Below are 19,974 nucleotides of genomic sequence, written 5' to 3'. Positions count from 1 at the left end.
GTTTTACTGTATATCTGTGGATCCCAACAGAAGTAATGAAACATTTTTGATGGCGTATGGCTGAAGTTTTTATTTTATTTACAAAAATATAGTATCAACCAATGAGGTTTTCGAGTTATTAAGGGCCTTGGGGTCTCTCAAACAAAAGTTAAAAGTTGTAATTATGACTCGTTGTTCAGAAGTTTAGTTAGAGTGAGTGATTAGTGTGACAGAAATAGCTCATACATTTGATGATACTGTACCTAGATTAATAAATAACTTGAGGAAATTGTTTAAATTCAGTGTTATGACTTAAATAATTTGATTAATCAAAAACATAAAAGAAAAAAATGGCAAGGAAGAAGCATTTGAGAATGATTATAATGCATTACAATTTAAGGTGTTACTCTTATTACTTTATAAAATGATGGTACTGTACAAAATGTACTATACACAAATAGTACATTAATGTCATATTTCATGTTTTAATATTTGCACAAAGTTTGGGATCTCTTTGGTTAGGACTTGACTAAATTAATGTCAGTTGGTATATAAGGACAATTGTTTGCATCCTTTGTTTTCTCTCTGAAAAGTAGAGCAACTTGTCATATTTGATTTCTCATAGCAATCATGTGAGCCTGAAGCCAGATCTGAGCTCCTGTAACAGTTCTGTCAATTCTCATTTCATTTGTGTGCATATCTAGGAGCACAGACCCAAGTCTTTTATTCTTCTGGATCAACATTAAACCAGAGGTTAAGCCATTATTTATAAACTATGATTCATCATAAACAATCTTATATTTACTCTTTGATTTTATTGTTATATATGTATCTAGTAGGGTGGATTATCAATAAAATCCACTAAATGAATGCACAGGTAATGCATTTTTTTAACCCTCCTGTTATGTTCAGTCATTTTTGACCGAGTGTAAAAATAATCTTAAGTGTGGTCAAAATGCATGGGGTGAAATGTCACCTGAGTATCTGGACAAACCGACAGCTAGAATGCCAAGGATCTGCAAAGCTGTCATTGCTGCACAGGGAGGATTTTTTGATAAGACCACTTTGAGGTTTGACTTTATTTTTTCAAATTGTAATAGTTATTTTTCACATTATTAATGTCCTGACTATACATTGTGATCACGCCATTAATCGCAATTTCCCCGGATTCCTGAGAAATGCACGTTTGTAGTACCACCTGTTTACTCCAGAGGGCAGTAAGTGAAACTTCAGCTGTGCGGTAACGCTCGGTAACAAACATGCATTACATTCTTGCGTTCAAAATACTTGATGACGCGCAAATTCGAACTAAGGGATCTCAAGATGTATTCTAAGTATTAAACTATATTTAACTTGATACAGTGACCTAAAAATTTTATGTTTATGATGCAATGCACCCGAGACGCTACACAAGCATCTGTTGATGCAGGTGAACATTGACAGGCCCATAAACAAGCCCTCATAATAAATCTCGAACTGATTGACAAATTCACTTATGAAGTGGATTGCTGTGAACTGTATGCCAATGATTGACTTATGATCAATAATATGGTAGTAAACAATACATTGTATTCTAAAGCCGCTTTTTGTATTGTCTTATCAATGATGAACTCTTCTGCAACAAGAATGTAATGCATTTTAATTATCTGAATATTTGTAATTATACAGGTGAAACTCGAAAAGTTAGAATATCGTGCAAAAGTTCATTAATTTCAGTAATTCAACTTAAAAGGTGAAACTAATATATTATATAGACTCATTACAAGCAAAGTAAGATATTTCAAGCCTTTATTTGATATAATTTTGATGATTATGGCTTACAGCTTATGAAAACCCCAAATTCAGAATCTCAGAAAATTAGAATATTACATGAAATCAATAAAAAAGGATTTTAAATACAGAAATGTCGGCCCTCTGAAAAGTTTAATCATGCATATGTACTCAGTACTTGGTTTGGGCCCCTTTTGCATTAATTACTGCCTCAATGCGGCGTGGCATGGATGCTATCAGCCTGTGGCACTGCTGAGGTGTTATGGAAGACCAAGATGCTTCAATAGCGGCCTTCAGCTCTTCTGCATTGTTTGGTCTCATGTCTCTCATCTTTCTCTTGGCAATGCCCCATAGATTCTCTATGGGGTTCAGGTCAGGCGAGTTTGCTGGCCAATCAAGCACAGTAATACCATGGTCATTGAACCAGGTTTTGGTACTTTTGGCAGTGTCAAGTGTCAGTGTCAGTGTACTTTTGGTGCCAAGTCCTGCTGGAAAATGAAGTCAGCATCTCCATAAAGCTTGTCTGCTGAAGGAAGCATGAAGTGCTCTAAAATGTCCCGGTAGACGGCTGCGTTGACTCTGGACTTAATAAAGCACAGTGGACCAACACCAGCCGATGACATGGCTCCCCAAACCAACACAGACTGTGGAAACTTCACACTGGACTTCAAGCATCTTGGATTGTGTGCCTCTCCATTCTTCCTCCAGACTTTGGGACCTTGGTTTCCAAATGAGATGCAAAATTTGCTCTCATCAGAAAAGAGGACTTTGGACCACTGAGCAACAGACCAGTTCTTTTTTTCTTTAGCCCAGGTAAGATGTTTGACATTTGAAGCCCATGTCCAGGACCCGTCTGTGTTTTGGCTCTTGATGCAGTAACTCCAGCCTCAGTCCACTCCTTGTGAAGCTCCCCCACACATTGGAATGGCCTTTTCCTGACAATCCTCTCCAGGCTACGGTCATCCCTGCTGCTTGTGCACCTTTTTCTTCCACACTTTTCCCTTTCACTTAACTTTCTATTAATGTGCTTTGATACAGCACTTTGAGAACATCCAACTTCTTTTGCAATTACCTTTTGAGGCTTTCCCTCCTTGTGGAGGGTGTCAATGATGGTTTTCTGCACAACTGTCAGGTCAGCAGTCTTCCCCATGATTGTGAATTCAACTGAACCAGACTGAGAGACCATTTAAAGGCTCAGGAACCCTTTGCAGGTGTTTAGCTGATTAGAGTGTGACACTTTGAGCCTACAATACTGAACCTTTTCACAATATTCTAATTTTCTGAGATTCTGAATTTGGGGTTTTCATAAGTTGTAAGCCATAATCCTCAAAATTATATCAAATAAAGGCTTGAAATATCTTACTTTGCTTGTAATGAGTCTATATAATATATTAGTTTCACCTTTTAAGTTGAATTACTGAAATTAATGAACTTTTGCACGATATTCTAATTTTTCGAGTTTCACCTGTATATATATATATATATATATATATATATATATATATATATATATATATATATATATATATATATATTAGGGCTGTCAATCAGCTAACATAGTTATCTTTAAATATTAAAAAATTATATATATTATAATATATAATTAAAATGCATTACATTCTTGTGGCAGAAGAGTTCATCATTGATAAAACCATTCAAAAAGCAGCTTTAGAATACAATGTATTGTTTACTACCATATTATTGATCATAAGTCAATCATTGGCATACAGTTCACAGCAATCCACTTCACAAGTGAATTTATCAATCAGTTCGAGATTTCTTATGAGGGCTTGTTTAAGGACCCATCAATTTGAACAAGCGTCAGACATGCGTCTCTGGTGTGTTGCGTCATAAACATAACATTTTTAGGTCACTGTGTCAAGTTAAATATAGTTTAATACTCAATCTTTAAACACATCTTGAGATCACTTAGTTCGGATTTGCGTTCCATCAAGTGTTTTGAACACAAGAACGTAACGCATGTTTGTGTTGTGTGTCTACTGGATGGTTGTTTTCTTCACTAACTGAGCGTTACCACACAGCTGAAGTTTCACTTACTGCCCTCTGGAGTAAACAGGTGGTACTACAAGCTTGCATTTCTCAGGAACCTTTCTTATTACAGTCCAGGGTGCAGTGCGATTAATTGTGTTAATTTTTTAGCTATTTTTAAAAAATTTGTATATAAAACTAATCGCACTGAATTAACACGTTAAATCGACAGACGTACTATTTATATATATACATTTTTTTTTATATTTAAAGATAACTTTGTATAATTATTTCATCATTACATATTTAATTATTGTTATATGAGGGGCTTTCTCAGCAAATATTTGTATATGCGATTAAATGCGATTAATTAATAACCCCATGTAATTAATTCAATGAAAAATTGTAATTGATTGACAGCCCTAATATATATATATATATATATATATATATATATATATATATATATATATATATATATGTATAGCAAGCTATATCCAACATCATTATGAATAAACATGTTCATTTTAGGGTATGAAATACATTCACCGGAATACTTTTGGCCTATTCTGAATGTAAAAACATCAGAGATGCTGAATCTGGGAAGTTGTACATTGTAAAAAAAAAACTAGACAGACTTATTTCACTTTCTAACAGTTGTTTATGTCAGGAAAGCAGAAACCAGGTTTGTTTAGACTACCAGTACATGAGTCATTTGCCAAGTACATTGCTCTCAGACTCTCAGTGCTTACAATTAAGGGCACAAGGGAGAAACACTACATAAGTGAACTTTTATCCTTTGAGATGATCAAATATGAATGATCAATGTGAAACCGTAATTAAAAAGATCTGCATTTGGGTATGCAGGAACTATATGTATATTTACATTAGTTGTGCATTATTACAACAGTTATCCAGAGTGATCCATTGATGCTGACTTGATAAGCTTAGGAAAAGATAATTATAAATAAAAGATACAGAAAGATAATTTGCCTATACTAATGTCTTAGCAGCTCTGTTTTAAGAAATCATCTATCCAGCCATATCCCATCACTGCTTACTAGTCTTAATCCAATCTCAGCAACACGTAATATTCACTTTTTAGAAGGTGGTAGCTTTGGCCTCTGAAGACGTTTAAGATTACACATGTGAAACTGATTCTGTAGCATGGTGCTCACGCTATGCATGTCTAGATTTAGTCATGCAAAAGTGAAATGTATTTTAAACAGCTAGCGTATTCATATATTTTAAACAGCTAGAGTATTCATAGCAACATGCACTGTACTGTAATCTGCATCTTCAGAATGCAAAAGAAATTGTGGCGCTTGAATACATAAATGTGCATTCACACTAGATCTTACATTGTTTAGCGCTAAAAACAACGTGTGGGGAAAATGCACAAAAATAGTGTAGAGTGAGAGAGAGAGAGAGACCAGACTTACAATTTTTTTTTATTATACAGATAAATAAATTTTTAAATTACAGAAATATGTGGGGTTTTATGGGCTTAAAATGGCTAAAGTAACAGATGGGGTTCAAAGAAGAATTCCTACATCTTATTGATCCTTAAATTCATTTGAAAATGATGTGGAATCAAATATAGGTTTAATATTGTGTAAGATACAATGCTTGAAAGAAGTTACTGCTTTTGACAAAATACAGTTGTACACTTCTATAGAAAAATATCAAAGAATTCATTATTGTTATGGCTGTGCTCTGTAAAAATGCATATAAATAGAATAAACCTTTTATCCTCATTTGTTTTTAGAAAAATAATTCTTAGCTCAGCCCTGTTATAACAAGAGCTTAAAACTCTCCTTTAGAAAATATATATAAAAGAGCCCATACACATTGCACTGCAAAATGTTTTGACCAATGCCCAATATTCATCAAATATAGTTAAAAGCATTAAAATATCCTTTAATCAGAGTTTTTGAGTCTCTGTATGCAAAAACACATTGCCTGAAGATGTTGGACAATGCCAAATGTTCACTGTTGCAAAGAATTGAAATAAAACATGTATTAAATGTTATTCCTTTGCATATTTCCCCTCAGAATAGTTGTTTTGAAAGTAATATTAACAGGTGATAGTGCATTATAAAGACCCCATGCAACAAAAACTAAAAGCAGTTTTCCCAAGCCCTTATACACTCACCAAACACTAGAAACAATATCTATAATTCTATATATAATAAATAAATCTTTAATAAACCTTCTGAAGAGGGAAAATGCACATATGATGTATGTATGAATAACAAATAAAAAGTTACATTTTCATGATTTCCCCCAAAAAACACAATATAGTGGCACATTTAAAGTCATTTCCAATGATTCCCTCAGTCAGAATTTGCATACTACAGTTTTAAGACAAAAACTTCATCTCTTCATTGTTTTTTCCTTATCCTATTTCTTTTGAGGTAAACAGAAGTACTGTTAAAGACTTTTAAAGGCAACATCCTACTTCATCCAGGACCACCCTGACTGTGGCACTACCTGAATACCTTCAGACTTTTGATATCCCATGTTTTCAAGGTCACAAACATGCAAGCAAGCTCTCAACATATTTTTTTTAAGTACCATATCAAAACTTCTCACCTGCTGTCACATGTCATACCTGACATTTGAAGTACAAGAACTCTTCCACAACATTGCAAGCACAATTTTATAGGCGTAATTAACATTAACATGACAAATAATTCTCAGAATTCAATAAATAACACACTTTATAAGACTTTTTGAGTTCAGTTCTGCTGTAATTTGGGTGGGCTTGCTCACTGAAATGTGGAGAATCACAAACACCAAACCTGTCGCTCCCTCTCCCCTTACATTATACCCTTCTAAAATGTTAAACTCTGTTTCTCTTTGAATTCTGCTTATGTTTACTTTTAATTGAATATTGAAAGGTTGAATTGTGTTCTTTGAACAAGAGTATTTTTTGTTTTTTATTTTCAGATCAGGGCAAGTTGTCACATTTTAAATATTGTTAAATGTGTTGTATTAATTGTAATGTACTAACTACAATTTCTGTTAGAAAAAGGTATATATATATATATATCTACTTATATTAATATTATTTATTAATTTTATATTCATAATAATACTTAATTTAATAATTATTATTTAATGATTGATATGATTATACTTTTGATGTTTCAATAAATGTTTTGATTTTCACAACTGTTTTACTGGTTAAATTTAGCTGAAAAGCCAAAGCTTTTAAATGGCAGAGTGACCACTGTGACAACTTACCCCATGTAATGTGACAACTGTGGACTGAAAAGCAGAACAAATGGGACAGAACTGTGAAGCTCCTGATTGGTGACAAATCCAACTCTCTACTCATAAAAAATAAATGCTATTGCACATTATCAATAAATAATATATTATTTTTCATTTTCGAAAACTATACTGTACCTTCATACCAAAACTCACAAAAAAGTGTGACTCGTGATTGGTATATTTAGATTTTCCTTTGCATTTAATTCAAACACAATTGTGATTGAGGTTAACAAACATATAGAAAAGAAAGAACAGTAAATGAAAACAAAACAAAAAGTGACACTACAGGGAGCATCAACTAAAAAGTGAATGCAGTAGATGCTAGAAGAAACTGCGGTGGGTTGGTAAAGGGAGTAAGACGGATGAGTGACGCTGGTGTGCGCGTTTGGTTTCCTCTGGCCAAGAGTGCCTGCCCACTGCGACAAAGTCCCCTGAACACATTCCTCTGGCACTGTAAGTGCATCTCCCAGTTACACGTCAGATGGTAAATGAGTAGGGCAGCTGTTCTTGCCAATCACGTAAAACTGCATCATCAAACATTTCCAGTTAAGTCTCTGTCAGAACACAGAGGCCTATAGAGTGGCTGCACATATCAGATATTTAGACTTTCCATTAGTAGATATGATTGACGTTACTGAGCATTTTCTTTGCCTTTTTTCCATTTTCAACTGTAACCCCCCCCCCCCCCAAACAATTTTTTCCTCTCTTCAGCTTTTACCAGATTCACATGACATTTGATGAAGTCAGAAGTTTCAAACTTCCATATGTTGATTCTTCAGCTACCTCTGCCATGCTGGAGACTGGCTGGTGCAATTTTGATTCATAAAGGTCACTGACACATCTGTGTGGGTTGCCAACCAACATCACTAAAGGATGAAATATAGGGTTACAACAAATATGGACACATCAAGATCAATTACGAAGATCAACATGCTAAAAAATAGCTTCAACTAGCTTAAGGTGGTTTGCTTTTCTTAGGTGGTTTATCTGGTCTCCAAGGCCAGTCTTCAGTTGGTCTAGCATGTCTCCCATATTGACAAAGCTAGTGTTTAGATGGTTGGGAAGGTGGTCTCCAAACCTGGTCTCCATTTAAATTTGATTTAATTTCAGGTTGAATTGGAATTAAATTGGCATTCTTAATTAAATTCTGAATGATGCACAACTCTTGACTGAACATCTGACAAGTGCCTAAACCAGCCTAACAGCTTATCCAAGCTGAGAGACCAGTTAACCACCTTAGGCTGGTCTAAGCTGTGTTTATCAACAGGGCAATTCAAGAACACAAGAGATGTTTAGGATAATAACAATAAAAAAAAACATATTGTATTCTATTCTATTTATAGTAGAGCTATGAATCAATTATTATTTTTTACGCAGTTTTCTGTGATTAATCGCTATTAATCCTGGTAGATGGTACATTAAAACAAACATAAAAATATAATCATAAATATATTACTTTATACTTTGTCTCAAAGAACATCAACATTTATTTTTATGTTGCGGATAGAGTTTATTAGACAAATTTTACAAGTATAAATATTTTATACAAGTATATGTTTACATTCCATACAATCTGTGGACATGCTATAATTAAAAGTTGGGCAAAATCTTCTTTATTTTCTAAATAAAAGGACTGATTGGGCAGATTCAATTCATTGATAAACTTTCAAGATAAACTTTAGTGCACATTGGCAATGCATTCATATACACTATACATATAGATACAAACCTAATTAAATGCTGAAGTTTAAAATCTCAAAATATTTTCTCTGGCTGCAGTTCAGTCTCTATCGTTTACATGCTGAGTCTCTCTCGTGCAGTTTTGCTTTTGACTCTGGTTCAGATTTCAGGAAGTGAAAATGTTTTGGCCAATAAGAAGAGATACGACAGCTTGCCTTAATCTCTCCCACACCTGGCTCGCCACTTGCGGGTGAAGTCTCCATTCTTTGTACAGTAAATGTGCTATGTTTATTATCCTGGGACATGCATCAAGCATAATGAATAAGCATGCACTGCTGCACACAATCAGTGTCACAGGAAGTGGGAAAAACATTAGTGAAGATTACTGCATTAACTCTGTTCATTTTTTCAACGCGTTAAACAGTCAACTAGTAATCGCAGAAATGAACGCATTAAATTTCCCAGCCCTAATTTATAGAGTATATATTTATAGCGCCTTGCTATTTTTATGACTCTCAAGGCGACTTTTGAAAATGAGCTCTAGAAAACAATGACAAAGCAAAACTGAGTTTTCAAACGAAATTGAATAAGTGTGGACATGGCCTAAGTTTTGGTGAAGTAATCCAAAACTATCTTTTTAACTATTTGTGTGTGAATGTGAGTGTGAATGGGACACAGTGTAAAGCGCTCTGGTAACCTCTAAGGTTAAAAAAGGCACTATATATGTGCAGACCATTTACCATTTATACTTTTAACACAAAGGACACAAAGAAAAATAAATAGACACACAAACAAAATCTTACCTGAGATTGTACTTTTTCATGTCAGAAAATGGACAAAAATGATTGCCAATCCAACATTCAAAAGCATCACCATTGCAACTAAAATCGAGTTAGGACCCTGATTAAAAAGACACAAGGTGTAACAATTAAAGCAACAATCCTTAACACTGAGATCTGTAAAGGTGTGTTTAAACAAGATGACAAACTTATGCAACCACTTACACTTTCTTCCTCCACTTTTTCATTGGCAATCTCTATGTTGGCTTTCTTGCTTTCTGCTAAGCTCTTTGGTTTAATAGACTCTTGTTTCCTGATCTTGGAGTCTAGTTTGGGAGTGGGTGTCCTGGCCATTTTAGGTGGTGGATGCATCCTCGCCAGGCTAGACTGTGTCATCTCAGGCTCTTCATCCTCTGGTTCCTCTGGTGGAGGGATCTTTCCCATAGGTTTTACATAATAACTGTGATAAGCAGCATGTAGCTGTCCATTACCCGTGCTCACAGGTTTAAGCAGGGACTCAGGTGCTTTGGGGGGCTTTGGAGGTGGCACTTCCTGCAGTTTATTGGCTGCTACAGGGGGAGAGGTGGTTACTTTGGTGATCTCAGCCACAACTGAAGCTCTCTCTTCTTTGCTTATCTTGTGGGTTACACTAGTACCGTCCTTGCTTATCTTTCGGGATACGCTGCTGTTGTCTTTGCTTATCTTCCGGGTGGGCTCCTTCTCCTCCTCCTTCGGTGCTTCCTCTTTTACCTCCTCCACCGGCTCACTGAACTTTTGTCTGATATAGTCGAGTCCTGTCAGGAAAGATGTTGGGGAAATTTAGGGATATTCCAAATGAGAAAAGACAGCCAACATAGATCTGTAATACCTGTTGTGAACGTCCAAGGACAAAGGTTAGTTTCTTTTGTGAAACACCAAAATAGATGATAGGCAGAATGACAGCCTCTGTCACAATTTACTTTAATTGTATGGAAAGAAAAAAAAAAGACACAATGAAAGTGAATGGTGACTGAGACTAACATTGTGGATAACATCAAATTTTGTATTCAATGGAAAAAAACGAATACAGTTTTGGAACAACATCCTTGCCTAATCAGATTTCAGAAAATAAATAGTTCACACAAAAATGAAAATTCTCTCATTATTTACTCACCCTCACGCCATCCCAGATATGCATGTCTTTCTTTTTCTGCTAAACACAAACGAGGACTTTTAGAAAAATATCTCAGCTCTGTAGGTCTATACAATGCAAGTGAATGGTGGCCAGAACTTTAAAGGTTGAAAAAGCACATAAAGGCAGCATAAACGTAATCTGTAAGACTCCAGTGGTTTAATGTATGTCTTCAGAAGTGATATGATAAGTGTGGGTGAGAAACAGATCAATATTTATGTCCTTTTTTATGAAAAATCTCCACTTTCACCTTCACACTCTTCTTATTCTTTTTTTGTTTGTTTGTTTTGTGATTTGCATTCTTGTATATCAGCACCTCCAGGGAGGATCGTTTAAAAAAGGACTTAAATATTGATCTGTTTCTCACCCACACTTTTCATATAACTTCTTACGATATAGATTTAACCACCGGAGTCTTACATTTATGCTAAGACTTTTAGGACCTACACAGCTGAAATATTCTTCTAAAAATCTTCATTTGTGTTCAGCAGAAAAAAGAAAGTCATACACATCTGGGTTGTCATGAGTGTGAGTAAATTATAAATGTCATTTTTGGGGTTAATACAGAAACAGAATGGAAAACTAATCCTGATGGGCAAAAAAAGGAAAAAAATCTTAGTAACTTAGTAACTGTCCTTAAAAACTTGTTTCTTCAAGTTCAACAGGTGCATAAACTATGGTAGACCAGAAATATTTCCTCTAATTGGATCATAATTACTTTAAAACGTGTTTTAATGAGTGGCTTTAAGAATTAAATAAAATATATAAATCCTCCTCAAGTTGTATTAGGTGAATGTCACTCAAAATACAAATAATGTGACTGTGACTGATCTGTCAGTTAACCTTGCTTATGCTGTAAAAGATAGACATATCTTTAATACTGTATATTGACCTCTTTCGGTAATGAATGGAAAACACCCGTAAAATGACATAAAAAAATTTATTAAAAAAACTTTTTGATCCATGCCAAGTCCCAGCAAAGGTGTATTCAGGTCTGAGGTAAGCACAAATATTGCCAAATTTGACTTTCGCAGACATTTAAATATATTTTATCCACAATTCATCTTTTTACGCAGGCGAGTGTGATGTGTGACCGGTGAGCACACAGGCCTACAGGTACATCACAGTAAACATCTCTCAATCAGATGTTACAAATTGTTGTTTTCTGCTTTGAGTTGGTCAAAATATTATAAAACGTATGTGATGATCCTGTCTATATGAATGTAACAGCGGCTTTTAACACATAAATAAATCGACACACATTTCTGCATATATACAGTGAAATTATTTATTTTTCACATATCCCAGCTAAGCTGGGGTCAGAGTGCAGGGTCAGCCACGATATGGCACCCCTGGAGCAGATAGGGTCAAGGGCCTTGCTCAAGGGCCCAACAGTGGTGTCTTGGGGCTTGAACCCCCAACCTTCTGGTCAGTAACCCAGAGCCTTAACCACTGAGCCACCACTGCCACATGACGAATACACAGAAAGCAAGAGAGGCAAATAGATAATAAGAATACTACATTTACATTGTAGTCTAGCAGTGTGAATAAAGTCTGTGCTTAATAATCTTATGATGTGTTGTTTATTGACTAACATTAGTATATACACATTATATATTTATATTCACATTATAGTGCTTTTTCATTCATTAAAACATGTTGCAATTATCACATACATTTATACTGTCTGAGAGTTATGAATAGCATCGTCCTATGTGCATTTCCAGTTTTAATACATCCGAATCAATGATTTTATAAATATAACTGACACGTGTACAGAAAACTGATATGTCTGAATAAATAAACAAAGACCCACAAGTGTTTTTATCTGTGCTCAACCCCTTCATAGCTGCTTGACTTTGGTGAAATTAAGCTGTGTCACTTAAAAGATAAATCTTTATTGAAAGAAAACTTTTGACTCTGGCAATTAAACAGCAGTATCAATTTTAGAAGATTTATAATACAAACAAAAATTTCACAGAATTTTGCTGCATCCCACAGCGCAGCACAATGAAGAAATATGCAAAAATAGCATACCGGTCATATAATGTCACATGACACAGGCCAACACAATGTGTAAGAACTTTTGAATGCCAACAAAATAAGTATTTAGACACCTCGGTTCAATTTCACCCTGCCAGTAAAACCCATTGTTAAAAACTCTGGATCAATTGATTTGTTAAACTGTCTAACATCAAAACTATGAATGACACAACACTGACTTTGCATAATAGGGATTTCCGAGAAATTAAACGGCTCCAACTAGCTTAAGCCCAAACAATTGAACTGCAATTTGGAATTCTGAATTCACATGACATCCCTGGCATCCATGATGGCCAGCTTCAAAGAGCGAGACGGCATTCTTAATGTTTAAAGGGCTTAAAGTATCTTCTGAACATAATTTTTCACAATAACATGATATTGTGAATACACTTCATGCAAGATTCCATTCTTTTTTGTTCAGTCCCAGCAGACTCTTGTCGCAAGTTCCAAGCATTGTCAATGTGCTTTAGTCCTCCAAAGGAACCATGGTGGCTCATAGCAAGCTTAACTCACTGCCAATCAGACAAATCTCTTCTGCAGACATTAAGAAAATACACTGATCTACTCTTCTGACCAGCTATAAAACAACTTAATAGAAGAAGATAATTCATTTAAAATAATTATTTTTAAATGAATTATTATTTGACCAACATGAGGAAATCTTTTCAAAGGAAATCAATGCACCCCTTAAACCCAGCCATTTGTAATCATATGATGTCTCATGTTACAAGTCTTTGTGTACAGTGTGTTTTCTCTTACCAACGCCAAGAACTGCTATTCTTCTAGTTGCGGAGCAACTTAAAACAAAGTCCACATAATGCACTAAGATTGCTTTTATCTCTCTTTAATCATCAAGCATGACTCTGAAAGTGGAAGACCCTAGTGAGGGATACCACAAACTGAAATACTAGGGCAAACATTCTTACTATTAAAGCAATAGTTCACCCACAAATGAAAATTCTCTCATCATTTACTCACCCTCATGCCATCACAGATGTGTGTGACATTCGTTCTTAAGAAGAACACAAATTAAGATTTTTAGAAGTATATTTCAACTCCGTAGGTCTATACAATGCAAGTGAATGGAAATGTTGATGCTCCAAAAAGCACATAAAGGCATTATAAAATTAATCCATAAGACTCCAGTTCAGTGGTTAAATTCATATATTCAGAAATTATATGCTAGCTGTGGGTGAAAAACAGATAAATATTTAAGTACATTTTTGCCAGAAATTATTTTCCCTGCCCAGTAGGGGCGTATGCATGAAGAAGGTGAATCACCAAAGAAAAATGTGAAAATGAAAGTTAAAATGGAGACTGACTGAGCACGGAGGTGAATTTATAGTAATAATTGACTAAAATATTGATTTGTTTCTCACCTACACATATCATATCACTTCTGAAGATATTGATTTAACCACTGGAGCTATGTGGATTACTTTTATACTGACTTATGTGATTTTTGGAACTTTTTACTTGCATTGTATGGACCAAAAGAGCTGAAATATTCTTCTAAAAATATTCATTAGTGTTCTGCTGAAGAAAAAAAAGGGTGGCATAAGGCATAAGGGTGAGTAAATGAGAGAATTTTCATTTTTGGGTGAACTCAAAACAAAAAAATTCAACAACACTGCAAAAATATTTTTCTTAATATGTTTGCCTTGTTTTCCAGTAAACATACCAAAACACCCTTAAAACAAGCTAAATTTAATTGAGAAGCAAAACTGTGTAAGATAATAAGACTTGTTAGACTGATGGACATTGTTAAACAAACAAAGTAAAAAAATAGTAAGAGTGAGACATGTAAATCGAAACTTTCTAGAAGGCCACATTGCTAAAACTGTTCGAAATGGAAGAAAAACCCATATATACAGCTAAATGAAGCAATGAATATAGGATTATAAACATATTTAGAATGATACATAAACCAAATCACTAAAGCAGGTTATATATCTCAAACACGGCACATAGGGCAAACTAGCAGTCAAAGAAATATTCAGGGTCAACGTTAAGCTCGACCAACAGCATTTGTGGCATAATGACGATGACAACAAAAATGTATTTCGACTTTTTTTTTAAAGCACCCAGGGGGTGGACTGGCTGATGTTGGAAACACCGGCAACAAAATGTATTTATAAATATTTATTATTATAAATATATTAAAATCATTACATTACAATCATATATTTATTATAAATAGATTTTACAATATATAAAAAATATGTATTTCACATTAGGCACAACTTGTGAATGAAGGAAAAACAATGCCAGGGGAAATGGAACAATTATGTAGAAAAACATTTTATGCCATTTTGTAGGAGAAAAAACAAAACAATGAAAATGCAGATCTCCGATCTGATCAGCTCTGATAATAAACATCACTGAAAAGAATAAAAAGTTTTGATGTAACATTGGCTTTATACATTACAACAGCATTAAAAATAACTGCATTAAACTATTATTTTAATTAATTGCATAATTTTTAATATGACCCCCTCAGTAATGTGCAAATTAGCTTTCCAGGGTGTCTCCTGTTACAGTTAGTGGTCTGAGACCCCCCTAGACCTCCGTAATTTGCACCATGCCTATAAAACATCATTTTTAACATAAGAATTAATGTAATTGCTTTTGTTAAAGTATAAACTTCATGCCTTTAAACCCTACAAAAATTAGCCCAATGGTTTTATAAGAATAAACCTTGAAAAAATATCCTGGATAGTCCTGGGCATATTCCGGCTTCACTAGGCATAGACAGGCAGACGGGGGGCATGGTAGACTGTCTGTTCAAATCCTTTAGAGCATTGCACTCTCACAACCTTAAATTACAGTGAGCATCAATAACGAGAGACGAGAGGATGTTAAAACCTCATTTCTGAGGTTGTGACGGAGTTGTGCAATGTCCAGTGCTTTTGTGGATTAGATTATGGCACCTGTGCAATGCAGTTATGATGAATTATAATTAAGTAACATACTGGGCCCTACTTGTTACCTTAAAAGTAGACTTCATAACAATATGATAAGACATCAATACGTATAATGAGAACTGTCATTTTGTTAAATTTAACTACAAAATTAAGAGGCGGCAATAGCATCTCATGGGTTCAAAACAAGGCATTTGACCAAGATCCAGAGGCCTCTCTTATGAAATGAGGATTATGAAATCTTTTTACCAGAAGTTAAGAGACACAACTCAGTTACCCCCAACATGAGGGTGCTAAACACTAAAGCAGTACCACTGTTTGTACATATAACAGATTACATTAATATGCACTTTTAAGCAGTGTAAACAATCACAACACATTTGAAGAAAAATAGAAAAACGTCTTAGCGCAGTAGGTCTTTAAAATGCATGTGGATGGTGATTCAACCTTTGAAGCTCCAAAAAGAACAGACAGTCAATATAAATGTCATCCATCCATGATTAAATGAATATCTTCTAAAGCGAAAGATCACTTTTGGTGTGAAAAATATCAATATTTAAGTACTTTAAACTATAAACAAATGCTTCCGGTAGGCAGCTCTATGTACATTGATGACAGAATTCATATCGTGCGCTGGTTAATGCGCAAGTTTTTCTTTTTTTCTGTCTTTTTTGTTCTGGGGGAAGTTCGGGAGTTGTTTGTTGCACAAATGGGGAATGTGGTTTTATAATTTTATTTTTGACACAAAATGTTTTCTAATATGTCAAAATGTTAATATGAGTGGATTGTCTCTCTCCACATGGAATGTGAATGGGTTGGGGCACCCAAAGAAGGTCATTTCTTTTTTATACGTAAGAAATATGATATAGTGTTTCTTCAAGAAACGCATCTTTCCCTGCAGGAAGCTGAAATATTTGGGTAGAGATGGGGTAGACAAGTTTTCTTTAGTGCTGGATCAAGTAAGAGCAGGGGAGTCATTGCATTGATAAATAAACATCTATAATTCAAATGTCTAAAACAGAATAAAGATAAATTAGAAAGAGTAATTATAGTTTTAGCAGAAATTCAGGGGCAAAGGTTTATTTTGGCTAATATATATATATGTACCTAATATGCACCTAAAGCTGATGATTAAGGCTTTTTTAAAGATCTTTTGCACTGGCAAATGTCGCTGGCACCCCTCATGTTATAATATTGTGAGGAGACTTTGTTTCTCCCATTTTTCTCCTAATTTGGAATGCCCAATTCCCAATGTGATCTAAGTCCTTGTGGTGGTGTAGCGACTCATCACAATAAGGGTGGCGGAGGACGAATCTCATTCCCACTGATGTAGGGGTGATGAAAATTATGTGGCAATCAAATCAGATTCCTTTCTTTTCTTTTCTTTTTTTTTTTTGCTTAACGTAGGCCTATATGGAAGTGATTTTTACACATTTGATACTGTAACAAAACAGCGCTGTCCATAGCTGATGTTGTATGATGTCTGATGTTGATGTTTTCAAAGTTAAATTGGCTTAAGTAGGCTAGCCTAAAATCTTCAAAATAGCTCTTATTCAATTGAGATAACGTTAGTAGGCTGTGGCTGTTAATGAACATGTTTCCAGTTTAGTTATTTGACCGTCGAGGGTTATCTGTTCAGTGATCAGAAAATAGAGCTGTCCATCGTGCTGATGTCGTTCTATGTCTGATTTTGTTGGCTTTGGTTATAGGGCTGTTGAGAATACTTTTAGTTTTTGACTGTGGAGGATTCTGTTCAGAAGGCTAATTTGAAGTTTCCCAATTGCTTGAATGTGGTAAAAATGTGTGGCAAAGTATGTCACACAATATCTTTTAAAAAGAAAGACAAACATGTTTGAAATGTTTTGAAAAAATATTACCTATTTCAGAATTAAACTGAATTTAAAATGGAATGTTGATAGCCTAATAAATAAGTTTATCTTAATAAAAAAATAGTGTGTGTGTGTGTGTTGTTTGGTTGGGGGGGTATAATGTGATTCCAAATATTCTGTTTTTATGTATTTTTTATTTTATTTTTTTTGTAATTTAGAATGTTTTATTTTTGAGAAAGCATACAAAATTTGTGGAATAAAAGAAAGAAAATGTATTTTGCCACTATTATCCCCATAACCTCCCCCCTTCCCTCACACAACCCATTGCACTACAGGACAGATATACAAATAAAATGGGATAAAATAAAATAAATACATAGATAAACAAATAAAATAGTAATAATAATAATAATAATAATAATAATAATAATAATAATAAAAACAGCAGAAGCAGTAGCTGCCGATTAAATGTCCAAAATTTCCTTAACTGTAGATATCAAATTCTTCCACAGACAAAGTCACAGGTTTAGAATGATTAGTCTGCGCAGATGACAGTTCCAGATATAGTATCTCCAATAAAGAATGTAGCCAATGTTTAGTTAAAAAGGTCATGAGGAGGTTTCCAGCGTTGAACAAGTGGCTTCTTTGCAGCAGCCATGGCAGCTAGCCAAAATGTCCGTACCCTCTCACTTTGAGGAAATTGAGAATTTTCATTCAACAATAAAATAACAGGATCTTTGGGAAAACGAATCCTAGAAGCCTTGTACAAAATGTCAAGCACCATATCCCAGAATTTTTGCACATCTGGACAGTCCAAAAGAATATGTGTTAAAGTGTCCATTGCATCCAGGTCCCAAAAATTACAATACGGGTGGGGTGATAGACCCATAGCTTATAGTATGCGTGTGGTTAAATAACTTTAAAATGAATTAATCGGTGATTAGGATTATACATGGAATGTATTATCCCACACTGTATCCCATTCAATGATTCTGTTAGAAGTGTTCAGATCCAATAACAAAGCTTTAGGGAAATTATCTGTATTAAGATTTAAAATGCAAAGATAAAAATAAGAAAGAGTTCCTGTGCTTGGTGCATTGTATATCCAATTCATCACTGGGTGAGTTTGAAGATTTGTACCCCAATGTATCTTAAAGCGCCTTTAACGCGGCACGCAATTAAAAATATAAAAATAAAGTGTCATGCAAAATAGTAAATCTTTAAATTTTTTTAATTGACAACTCTCCTTTTATGTCATTTAACATTAGAATACCTTTTATAGCCCAGGATGGCAGCACAAAAGGTTGTCCTCCAGAAAGTAAATTTAAATTGTGCCAAATAAGAGTACGAGTGTGCCATATAGTTTTAGATGAAAAACAGGCTTCTATCTTTTTTAGACCATAATATAATGAGCAATTCCTGTGTGAAAGGCTTGAAAATAAAAAATCTTGCAAACGAATTGGTGAAATGCACTCTTTTTCTATTTGTTTCCATGAAGACTGTGAACAAGGATCAAACCCTTTCTGACTAAGAGCAGGATAAAGGACCAATGAGGGCAGCACAATCCACAGTTATTTTACTTCTTTGAAGTGTAGACCACTTACTGCGGGGACGCTTTCCATTCCAAATATATTTTATTACTAAAGAATCTAGCTTTTTCCAATAATTTACAGGTGGGGGAGAGGAAGCATAGAGCTAATAAAATTAATGCGGCAGAATATACATTTTTATTGTTGATATTAGGGCAGATGGTGATGAAGGCAGACACACCATCTTTGAATATCCAACTCAACTTTTCCATAAACTGACATATGATTAATTTTTGAAATGAGGGATAAAGTGGGTCTCAGCTCAATCCCTAAGTATTTGACTTGTGTTGATATATGAATATTATTTGGAATAATTAAACCAGAGAAATTAAAACCATCTGAATTGAGAGGCATCAAAATAGTTTTAGAATGATTCATTTTAAATCCCGATAGTGTGCCAAATTCATCTATGATTTGGAGGGCATTAGGAAGTGAGCATTTTAGATCAGATAAAAATAATAAAGTATCATCTGCATATAGAGATATAGAATGGATTGATGAGCCTAACTGAATTGGAGAAACAAGTTTACTCTCTAACAAACTGCACCAGAAGTTCTATTGATAAGTCGAACATGAGGGGGGAAAGCGGGCACCCTTGTCTCATGCCTCTGCAAATATTAAAAGTGTCTGAGATGAGTCCACCAGTAGATACCCTGGCCATGGGATTAGTGTATAGAGTTTGTATCATTCTAATAAACTGGTCACCAAAATTGAACTTTTTCGAACAGTTTAGGCACCTTTCTGGTGAAGCTTGAATCTTACGGCCGAAAATGCCTTCCTCTTTTGCACCGTCTCTTGACTGGTAAACAGCATAGAATTCCAGTCACACTCCTCTGGGCAGAGTGAGTTCTTTCCGCTTAAAGGATGGCTTGCCTGTCAGGATTGCAAAGGAGCTGGAATATCAACGATCGTGGTTTAGGTGAGTTGGAGTTGGAGTATATTCGA

The 19,974-nt window shown here is 34.7% G+C and overlaps 1 protein-coding gene across 1 annotated transcript in view; it reads right to left on the bottom strand.

Moving 5' to 3' along the window:
• Nucleotides 1-5,179: 5,179 nt before the first annotated feature.
• LOC127634688 (junctophilin-1-like) overlaps nt 5,180-19,974 on the bottom strand; it is a 56,317-nt gene continuing 41,522 nt past the window's right edge. Inside the window, exons 4-6 of the mRNA XM_052114335.1 lie at nt 9,702-10,270; nt 9,501-9,597; nt 5,180-7,883 (exon numbers count right to left, since the gene is read on the bottom strand). Of these exons, the coding sequence (XP_051970295.1) occupies nt 9,517-9,597; nt 9,702-10,270 (650 nt within the window). The 3' untranslated portion in view covers nt 5,180-7,883; nt 9,501-9,516. The remainder of the gene's footprint in view (nt 7,884-9,500; nt 9,598-9,701; nt 10,271-19,974) is intronic.

Source organism: Xyrauchen texanus, chromosome 41, assembly GCF_025860055.1.
Source record: "Xyrauchen texanus isolate HMW12.3.18 chromosome 41, RBS_HiC_50CHRs, whole genome shotgun sequence".
Classification (NCBI taxonomy): domain Eukaryota; kingdom Metazoa; phylum Chordata; class Actinopteri; order Cypriniformes; family Catostomidae; genus Xyrauchen; species Xyrauchen texanus.
Note: the sequence above shows the minus strand (reverse complement) of the source record. Positions and strands in the feature narration are given on the sequence as shown.